Raw genomic sequence first — 11,316 nt, 5'->3', positions numbered from 1 at the left:
ATTAAACATGTAGCATTGTATACTTTTACTCAAGTGAAAGTAATTAAAATACAAGTAAGAAAGTACAATATTTTTAATGTAATTACGTATTCAAGGTAAAAAAACAACAACAACTTTTATTTATGAAATGTACTGCAGTAAAAAGTATGCCATTATAAATTATGCCTTTGAATGTAATGAATTACATTTTCCAAAGAAAAACACTGATAAAATATATACTTGAAAAATGTACTGGAGTAGAAATACTTAAGTACTGCCGCCTGGTTTGAGGTAATAGTGGCCCACAGCTGATGAGCAGAAGTATTTCAGTAAGATATTAATAATAGTGTGATACTATTATAGTAAAGGCAGATAATACTATTATAGTAAAGGTAATAGTAAATGAGTTAGCCAGAAACTTACACAATATGAAACACAATAAACACATTGTAGAGCACAGCGTCTTCTCGACATGATGCTATCAGTATCCGCTGCTGTGTTTGAGGTGGTTAAAATTTTCCCTGGTGTCTGTGATCGCAATAAGTGGACGGACAATATGCTAATGTTTCGTCGTGATGTCACAACGAAACGGCTTGTGACTTGTTTAAAAAACGATTCATTTAATTGACTCAGAGTCGACTCTTACTTTTGAGTGACAATAACTTTTTATATATGGTGCACTTTCAGATTAAACATTTTGTAGGATGTTTTCATTCACTATGTTACACACTCCATGAAAGGTCATTTTCAAAAATCCGTAATAGGGGCTCTTTAAATCATGAGTAGCTTGGTGTAACGGAGGCCAGCTGGTAGTTGCTGTGCGAGTAAACCTCACTCCTCTGATCTCAAGAGACGCTCTAGCGACTGATGCAAGAGGTTGCAGCCTTTAGCCTCCTTGTTAGAGCATCCGACTCTCATGCTGGCGGACCCGGGTTCGAGTCCCGCATGGAGCGGGCGGTTGGAACAGGAGGGTTTACACTGGCAAGATATAGTTTCAGAGTATCTGCACCAAAAATGAGGGCATTTAATCCAGCTATTTATAATAAATTCTAACCTGAACATGGTCTCTGCCTCCATGTCTCCGAACCAGACCTTTAAGTGTGGACTGAAGTTTTCTCCGTGAAGCTCCAACATGGCCACATGTCCCCCTCCATTTAGCTAAATCACAAAAACCAAGAACACTTGTTAGTGTTGTTTAAAAGGGCACTTCAGCACTGGGAAGATGAATGTGTATTTAAACTGTGTCATTTATGTAGTAGAAATGTGAAATAATTTTTGAATTTGGTGCCTTCTAGACTGAGAAAAGACAGAAAATGTATTTTTGTCTCATGTGGATGAAAGACAACAACTCCCAGAATGCACTTGCTTCGCTGCCCTACAAGGCCACGGCTATTGGTTATCACCTGCCCACCGCGACACCGCCCCCAACGTCGTTTTGATATTCATAGTAATAAAATAATTTAGTTCAGTTAGAGCAGTGTTTCCCAACCGGGGTGCCGTGTAAAAGTCCTTTTACACGGCACCCTGGTAAAAAATATATATATATATATATTATTTGAAAAATGAAATTATTTGAAAAATGTGAAGAAAAAATAAATAAATAAATAAATATATATATATATATATTATTTATTTATTTATTTTTTTTTTTTTCACATTTTTCAAATAATTCTCTCTTTGTAAACTTTGTTCAATGCATGCGAGTGCTGCCGTATGTTCGAATATGACCAGTCATTTTCGTCGTCATCACCCGGGTGTAGCGCCAGAAGAAGCGAATGAGAAGTCGCGCGTTGTGAGAAAATGTGTCTCAGTGCACTCATCCGAAAGCGCGCAAATATTGAGTTCTCTTTCAAGTCTTGCTCTTGAATGGACAAACTCACACAAAAAGTATGTCAACATGCCCATCTTGAGTATTCTATCAGACATAGTCTGTATATGCCTTAAGCAAACTTTATACAGTCGAGAAAGACGAGGCATATCCAAGCATTAGGTCTTAAAGGGGCAGTAGCATTAGGTCTTAAAGGGCCAGTAGCATTAGGTCTTAAAGGGCCAGTAGCCTTTACTGCTGTCTGTTTAATGTCAAACAACAAAAGACAAGGACATTACTCACTGCTCTTGATTGAATAGCTTTTGTAAGTTTAATAGGATTAATCTTTAATTTATACAGTCAAATATGCAATGTTACTTTACATTTGATCAATTTCTGTACCTGAAAACTAATGTTAGACGTACCTGAAAAACCTGAAAAGCATAGTTTATTTTATTAGTATCTTTGCTCAATAGTATTTATTTGTGCTGCTGCTTGTATTTAAATTATTTGTTCTTATTATTTTCTTTATTTTTATTTGACAGTAGTCCTTTTTTCCCCGAGCATAGCAAATACTGAACCGTACCGAAACGGTGAAGCTAAAACCGTGATACAAACCGAACCGTGAGCAATCTGTACCGTTACAGCCCTAGCGTAACGTATGCGAGGGGGTGCCACAAAATGGAGAACATTTTCAAAGGGTGCCATGACTGAAAAAAGTTTGGGAAACACTGAGTTAGAGAATAAACACTACAATTAAAAACTGAACGTGTCTTTTCAATGACGTGTGAGTGAGCCGAACGAAAGTCACGTCACAGACGCAGCAGGAGTCAGATTTCATTCGATAGAAGAGCTGAGCAGAGCTGAGGTAAGCGCGGCTCATTCTCGGCGCGTGTCCAGTCTGGCGCGTTATCAGATCGCATGCGGAAGCTTAACTTTCATTGGAATTCACTGAAAAGTTGAAACACTCACTTTGCTCTGCACCGCTCCGTTATGAATGCCCAAGCCGAGCGGCCGAGCGCATTTACATTCTGTGAGTGAGATCTCTCCCCTGTGAGCGGGTTGAAAACATGCAGAACTAGCTCCTGTAGTCTCTAGCCTCAGGCCAAAAATCTCCTGATGATGCAAAAATCATCATTTTGCATCATCAGAGGATTTTTTCCAGAAATAAAATGCATAATTCCCTCGTCTCAAGGGGATATGAGGGGGGGAAAGTACCATAATTTGAATATACTACCGGGTTTCTACTGATACAAAGCTTAATGCTAAATCACTGAAGTTACCCTTTAAGTAACCAGATTGTCTTGATCATACAGCTCATATTTAGCCTGACGTCGTCATACTCAATTCTAGACAGAATATGAGTCTGATTCTGCTCTGTTGGGCTGTGATTATGGGGCGTGTTTCAACCGAACCAGGAAAGACCTCAATTGGATAGACCTACAACCAATCAGAGCAACGGAGCGACGCATAACATTAGTTGTCAAATGTCAACAGAACTCAACTGCACTGTGTTGCCAAGTCCGCGGGTTGAAGCGACCCCAATTATGTGATATACAGACCCAGGAATGCGAATTTTAGCTGGAATAAGTAACGTTAGAAGAAAAAGATGAGTGTAAACAATCTTTGCCGGTGTTGTAAAAAAAGAATTTAAGGAAACACAGAGTACTTACCAACACGAACATCATTTCTGAGAGAAATAGTGAAGGTGAATGCATATACGAACAAGTTGATGCCTTTGATGACGTGGATGATTACGTTACTGTTTATCATCTGTCCATCATCGTCTAAAGCCCGCCCTGATGATTTCATTGGTCCGAACAGTTTCTGTCAAGTCCAGACCGAACTTCCCGAGTTAAAATGTTGTGGGCGGGGCTAAGTTCGGCTGGCATCCAGGCTAGCTCATATTTACAGTTTGATATTAAGTTACACTCTTAGAAGAAAAGGTTCTATATAGAACTAAACAATTTGAACAATCCTAAGGGTAGAACCCCAGTGAACCTTTTTTCCCCCCGAAGAGTGTGTCTTTAACATTGATTGTAAGAGACGAGTGCTTGATTTCTGACCTCTAGTCCATTGATCACAGGCACAGGGCTGATGGTGGTCGGGTGACCGGCGAGACTCTCACTGAAGGTGTATTCAACCACCTCTGTTCCAATGATGGTCCAACAGGATCCGTCATTCAGTAACACCTTATTACTTTCCTTAGGACACGGAGAGCCCTACAAGTTTGGAATCACATGAGGGAAAGTCAATGCATTTTCAGTGTGGGGTGAACTATTCTTTTACTGAAATGTATTGGAATGCCATTGCCTGTGTTCACCTGGAACTGTATGATTTTTTCATTGGACAGGCAGAGGTACATGTGGTTGCTGTCTCTGAACTGGAAAGCACATTTATGAAGCTGAGACACGGGCTCATCCACGTCTAGACACGCATGCTGCTTGTTCACCTTACGTATTACCTTCAAAGAAAGAAAACCACATCAAGTAAATATTCACACAGCTGACCATCTCATCTTCTTTAATAGAGAGAAACATTGAGCCTCAATCGTTTCTCATTCTGCTTCTGAATGTATTTATTATTTAATTCAGTTTAAAAAGAAATGAAGAAATGTAAGTCTTATACCTATGGCTTGTACAGATGCATTTATGATAGATACTTATGAAACATTGTTAAAAAACAATTATTCTGTAAAAATAATTAGATTTTTACTTCCAGACCCCTGCTGTTTAGATTTCATGATGCAGATTTTTTTAATGTTAATGTTTCTTCAGCTCACCAATGATGTCTTTCTTTTTTTTCGAACTGTTTTCTGTTTTAATATAATTTGAAATCTAATTTATTTCTGTGATGCAAAGATGAGTTTTCAGCATCATTACTCCAGTCTTCAGTCACATGATCCTTCAGAAATCATTCTCATATGAGGATTTTGTGCTCAATTATTATCAGTGCTCAATTATTAATAATGGTTCTTATTTTTATCAATGTTGAAAAACATTTTTGCTGCTTTTGTGAAAACTTTGATAAATTTTTTGTCTAGATTCTTTGATGAATAGAAAGTAAAACAAAAACAGCATTTATTTGAAATTAGAATAGTTTGTAACAATATAAATGCCCTTATATAATATTATATATATATACACACATATATATATATATATATACATACACATATATACACACATATATATATATATATATATATACATACACATATACACATATATACACACACACATATATATATATATACATATACACATATATACACACACACATATATATATATATACATATACATATATACACATATATACACACACATATATATATATATATACATACACATATATACACATATATACACACACATATATATATATATATATATATATATATATACATCCCAACCCTTTGAATTGTAGTGTATCCATGGTTTTCACAAAAAATAAAAAAATAAAAAATTATGCAGCACAACTGTTTAACATTGATAATAATCATAAATGTTTCTTGAGCATCAAATCTTCATATCAGAATGATTTCTGAAGGATCATGTGACACTGAAGACTGGAGTAATGATGATAAATTCAACTTTGATCACAGGAATAAATTACATTTTAAATTATATTAAAACAGTTATTTTAAATTGTAATTATATTTCACAATATTGCTGTTTTTTTATCTGTATTTTTGATCAAATAAAAACAGCCTTGGTGAGCATTTTGGCTTCTTTCAAAAACATAAAAACATCTTAATATGTTCAAAATTTTTTACCTGTACTGTGTGTGTGTGTGTGTGTGTGTGTGTGTGTGTGTGTGTGTGTGTGTGTGTGTGCGTGTGCGTGCATGCGTGCGTACTGTGAATAATAACGGTTCTTTATTTCCATTCCACAAAAGGTTCTTTTATAGTGGGAAAAGGTTCTTTAAAATAATATGAAGAACATTTTAATAAATAATACACCAAGTGTATTTACAAGTGTAAATAGTGATATATTCTATTTACACCATGTAAAAGTAGCAGCTCTTTGCCATGTTTAAATAGTAATTACATGCAATTTATACTTTATTTTGACAGATACATACTATTTGCACCTCAGTATTGTTGTACATTAACAGGATGCAATAATAACATTGAGTGTAAATGATTATATTTATTAAAATTATTAAATGGATGCCGCCTTAATGGGACAATAAAAGCCCTCCCTAACCCTAACCCTACCCAATAAATACTTTTATTGTTATTAAACATTTCGTTAGGCACTTTATTTCCACTTTTAAAACATTTTCTTAATTTGTATTTAAAGTAAATGCCTTTCCGATGTGATTTGTGATGGGCCGCCTCTGCAAAAGGCGAATTCGAACCAGGGTCGATCGCATTAAAACCTTGATCTTTAAGTTTTACGCTTTACTGACTGCGCCACTGAAGACGTTGAAATATCCGTGTTTGTTTGGCCCAACCAGGCATTGTTAGGCAACAAGGCACACTCTTTGCACTTGGTGTGAATAGACACTTCATTTTAATAATCTAAAACTGTTCCCTGAAAGGTTCTTTGGGGAACCAAAAACGGTTCTCCTATTGCATTGTTGCGAAAAACCCCTTTTGGAACCTTTATTTTTAAGAGTATAATTGTATAAAGTCCTCTTTATTTTTGTTCTCAGAAATCTGATATGAGCATACCTAAAATAGCCTTCAAAAAACCCCATTGCCCTTCTATCATGCACCCCTGCACCTGGTCTCCCGCAGCACCTGTGCTGCACAATATGCCCGACTGTTCAAAACTGATCCAAAATCTGCTGCATGAGGGCTTCAGATACACTCTTGCAAACCAGAGCAAACCAGTCAGCAATTTCAAACAACTAAAACAACATCGTGAAGGTCTATTCTGTTTGCTAGTCTGCTAAATGTGGTATTTAAACGTTGTCCTTGGCATTTTGATCAAGTGCTTTATCAGCAAATTGTGACGCAGGTTGGTAGCAGACCAGCTTCCAAAACACACCACAGGGATGGAAATGTGTGCTGAACACACTTCAGAGACATGGGTGAAAAAATATAGATTAAAAATACACAGAACATGCAATTCCACAAGGTTTTTAAAATAAATAAAATTGCATGGTTAAAAGTTGACTTTGATAGCATGCAGTGGAGCACCAAGTATATTACAGTCAGATTGTGTGTACTCTTTGAACACATTTGAGCATTGTATAACTTAACACTGGCACACTGATTATCCCATTAAATTAAATTAATTGCAGTTTGTGTGTAATTTTTGTAGCACCACACATAATTGTAAAATTAACTCGATTTTTATATTTTACAATACTTGTAGCCATAATTCTAGGGTGTTGTAATTGGTAGCTGGGCTTTTGCACTTAAAGTGCCACTGTTATGCTATTGTAAAGGCTCCTAATGTTGTTTCAGAGGTCTCCTACTACAGATTTACATGCATCAAAGGTCAAAAAACACTTTCATTTTCTAATCATATCCACTGCACATCACCACATTTTTCAATGATTCTCAAATTCAACAGATGAATCAGTCTCTCCTCCTTTCTGAGAGCTACTCTGCTCTGATTGGTCAGATGGGCCAGTCTGTTGTGATTGGTCTACTCTGCTCTGATTGGTCAGATGGCCCAGTCTGTTGTGATTGGTCTACCGCGTGTCAGAAGCTAAACGCTCATTACCATAACTGAACTTCAGCTTCCTAAAGCTCAGTGATTGCACACACTGTAAAGACAGTAATGATGACGTTGATTTGACCACATCAATCCGAGCGCGAGTCTGATGATGAAACAGAAGAACTAGTTATTCAACCCGAACCTCCATCACAAGGATGACTTGAGCAGGAGTTTCTCAGTGATACACTACTCATGCTGAGGTTCATTATGAGATGTTGCAGCTGTAAATCCTCACCATCAGCATTAACAAGAGTACGTCCATAAACAAAATCGTGCGTGTTTATAATATGCGTGAACTGTATCAATAACAGCACATACGCTTGCCGAGCGCTAACGTGAATGACTGATGTAACATTGAAGTTTGCAAAACAAATCTCTCTCCATCCTTTATCTTTACTCAAAGTAGTAAGAACAACAGACGATCTGCATTAATAGACTCAGTTTGAAAACTACGTATTTTGATCACCCGGTAGAAAATAAACACATCAATAATTATTCATACTTACAGGTTGTGATACATAGTTACATCCACAAATGCCAGTTAAAACTGTACTGTGCCAAAAGGAAGCCCTATGTTAACAGTGTCCAGAAGCGCCGTCGACTTCTCTGGGCTCGGAGGCATCTGGGATGGACCATCACACAGTGGAAACGTGTACTGTGGTCAGATGAAGCAGTATATCAGGTATTTTTTGGGAGGAATGGACGCCGTGTGCTCCGGACCAAAGAAGAAAAGGATCATCCAGACTGTTACCAGCAACAAGTCCAAAAGCCAGGGTCTGTCATGGTATGGGGTTGTGTCAGTGCCCGTGGCAAAGGTAACTTGCACTTCTGTGAAGGCACCATTAATGCTGAAAAGTACATAGAGATTTTGGAGCATAATATGCTGCCTTCAAGAAGACATCTTTTCCAGGGACGTTCATGCATATTTCAACAAGACAATGCAAAACCACATTCTGCACACATTACAAAGTCCTGGCTGCGGAGGAAGAGGGTTCGGGTACTTGACTGGCCTGCCTGCAGTCCCGACCTGTCTCCAATAGAGAATGTGTGGAAGACCCCGTACTGTTGCCCACCTTAAGACTTGTTTGCAGGAAGAATGGGACAAAATTACACCTGAAACACTTCATCACTTGGTGTCTTCAGTCCCTAAACATCTTTTAAGTGTTGTGAAAAGGAATGGCAACATTACAAAGTGGTAAATGCTTTACTGTCCCAATTTTTTTTTAAATGTGTTGCAGGATGAATGACAGGAAAGGATGCATATTTACAAATGACATGAAGTTGACCAGACAAAACATGTAATATTTTGTGTTCATATTGTCTGCAATGAAATACAAGTCAAAGTAAATTTAGAAATCACTTCTTTTTTTCTTTTTTTTGCGTTTTCCATAATGTCCCAACTTTTTCTGATTTGGGGTTGTAAATCACAGTCACCAAAGGATTCTCTACAGTCTTCAGAATCCCTCCACCACCCTGTCTCGGGCAATTACCAAGCTCAGAGCCCTCTCTCCGGACGGCACGCCAAATACGTTTACCAACTTAAGCTATCCGACTTATTTGTAAGTGTGAAATCGTGAAACTGTTCAAAGTTATTGAACTGACCTGAATCAACACTGAACTGACTCGAGCTCAAGAATGATCGTTCTTTAGAGCTGCTTTAAAACAGAATTGAACTTTGTTTGCATCATTGATCATTATTTTCTTGTTTATCCCTGTTTTAAATCTGTTTTGTATAAAGTGCTACATAAATAAAGATGACCACATGTAATTGTAAAAAAAGCAGTTTTATACTTGCATACCATTGGTGGCAGCGCCACTCCAGAGTCAGTGCATACCAGCTGAACCACACAGCCGTAACAGATGTAGCTGTCACACACGGTGTATTCACTATGAATGGCGTGCATCTCCTCCACTATGAACAGAGTTGAAACAGAGAGAGTATTAGCGCTGTAGGGGGCGAGAGAGAAAATTAGACCTTACTCAGACCAGGATTTGGCCTTGGGTGCTGTACAGGGGTTAAACCAATTTATGCTACATTTATACCAGCTGCTGAACACATGTTGCTGACATTTACAATCTGAACTTTTACAATTTCTATTCTTTGGGTGAAATGTCGTATTCTGGAAAACTGATTTTACGTTCAAATGCGGCGAGGCACTATAAGCTTAGGTGAGAGTTTATTTACACTGGATGTCCAGCATGGAGTTTTGACCAGTTGTTTCTAGACTTGTTTGTGTTTCTTGTGTTTATTTAGCTACTGCGGTGAACGGTGAATTAGTCCCTAAAACATACAGTGGGTCTGTGCATACTCAGAGTTAATGGAAATACTTCCGCAAAAGGGGTTTCCCATGTCATTAGAAGGTGTAGAATAAGTCTTTATAATAATAATACTGTTAGTTATGTTGTATACGCACCATTTTTCTTTTTAGAAATAGATTGTCTCTGTCTATATACATGCATCCTTTGCATGCAATTATTAAACGAGTTCCAATGTTGTTAACCTTGTAAACATATGAATGTTATATCCTTCTTATTAAAAATGTAATCTTTTACATCATTAAATTGTTTGGAGTATAAGAAACAAATGGCACAAAAAAAATCTGATTACAATTGTTTTTTTGTTTTTACCATTTTATGATATGTCCTATGTAGAGGACACCAGGGGCCGTTTCAGAAAGGAGGTTAAGTGAAAAATCTGAGTATGTTAACCCTGAAATAAGGGAAACTCCGGGTTTTCTGTTTCAGAATTGGGAGGTATGTCAAACCCGAGAAAGCAGGGTAAGTCGAGCCTGTTTCTAAAAGAGAGGTAACTTATACTCAGAGTTGATTGAACTACCTCAATTCAGCTGTTCTGAAACCCAAAACTCAGAGTTTCCCATCTCAGAGTAAGTCAACTCAGAGTTCAGGTTTAAACTCAGAGTTGGTTAAACCTCCTTATTGAAACGGGCCCCTGGACTCGTTTAATAAGAAAATGCAAACAAGACTTCATAACCAAAACAATGTTTATTTTTGTTTTATATTTTTATATTTAAGTTTATTTTTAGATTCCAGGCTATTTATTCTATAACTTGTGAGAATAATGTTGGAAAAAGATGTTTAGAAAATGTTTATATTTTGCATTTTGTATGCATACTAGTGCCTATGGAAGCTTGTTTCCGCCACAGAATAAAAAATACAAAAGGTAATTGCATCTTTTTATCTCAAGTTCTGATTTTTTTTTCTCAGAATTGCGAGATATAAACTCAGAATTGTGAGTTATAAAGTCAGAATTGCGCAATGTAGCTTTCCGCGGGAGATACGAGCTTCCGCTGTTTGTCTTTGCGTCATTATGTCACGTCTGTATACATTAAGGAGTCTTGGCTATTAGGCTATCGCATATCGTTTATGGCCTCGATTCTTCCGCACTGAGGAGCCGTGCCGATGCTCAACCCACCCAAAGAAGATGACTCCGCAAATAACCGCAATTTCAGGGTTCAAACAGAGATAACCGACAAAGAGGTAAAACTTACAGACTGCAGCTTTAAAAATGGCGGGTGCTGGTGTTTCGCGTGCGTTCAGCCAATCACAGCAGTGTTGGGGAGTAGTTAACTACAAGTAGCTACTAACTTAACTAAATTTTTCAGTAGCTTGTCAGTAGCTCAGTTGCTTTTAAAACAATGTAGCTTTCCCAGTAGGTAACTACTTTTTCCAGCAAGTAGCGGTGTAGCACGACCAAAAGCTACTTCGGTTTTGTGTTTTGATGAGCCTGCAATGCATTGAAGCTGCAGTGTTTACTTCTTATCTGATCACATACTAAAATCGCTCGTTACCGCCATCTATTGTTTCATCGTGCATCTTGCGGCTTTATGGTTCA

At 37.5% G+C, this 11,316-nt stretch overlaps 1 protein-coding gene across 1 annotated transcript in view; it reads right to left on the bottom strand.

Moving 5' to 3' along the window:
* The window catches only part of rbpjl (recombination signal binding protein for immunoglobulin kappa J region-like), a gene marked incomplete at both ends in the record, with an annotated part of 28,162 nt that overhangs the window by 5,200 nt on the left and 11,646 nt on the right, over positions 1-11,316 (bottom strand). The window contains 4 exons of the mRNA XM_079841311.1: positions 1,034-1,137; positions 3,853-4,008; positions 4,110-4,250; positions 9,263-9,375. Of these exons, the coding sequence (XP_079697437.1) occupies positions 1,034-1,137; positions 3,853-4,008; positions 4,110-4,250; positions 9,263-9,375 (514 nt within the window). The remainder of the gene's footprint in view (positions 1-1,033; positions 1,138-3,852; positions 4,009-4,109; positions 4,251-9,262; positions 9,376-11,316) is intronic.

This window comes from Gobio gobio (genome assembly GCF_949357685.1).
Source record: "Gobio gobio genome assembly, chromosome: 17".
Taxonomy (NCBI): Eukaryota; Metazoa; Chordata; class Actinopteri; order Cypriniformes; family Gobionidae; genus Gobio; species Gobio gobio.
Note: the sequence above shows the minus strand (reverse complement) of the source record. Positions and strands in the feature narration are given on the sequence as shown.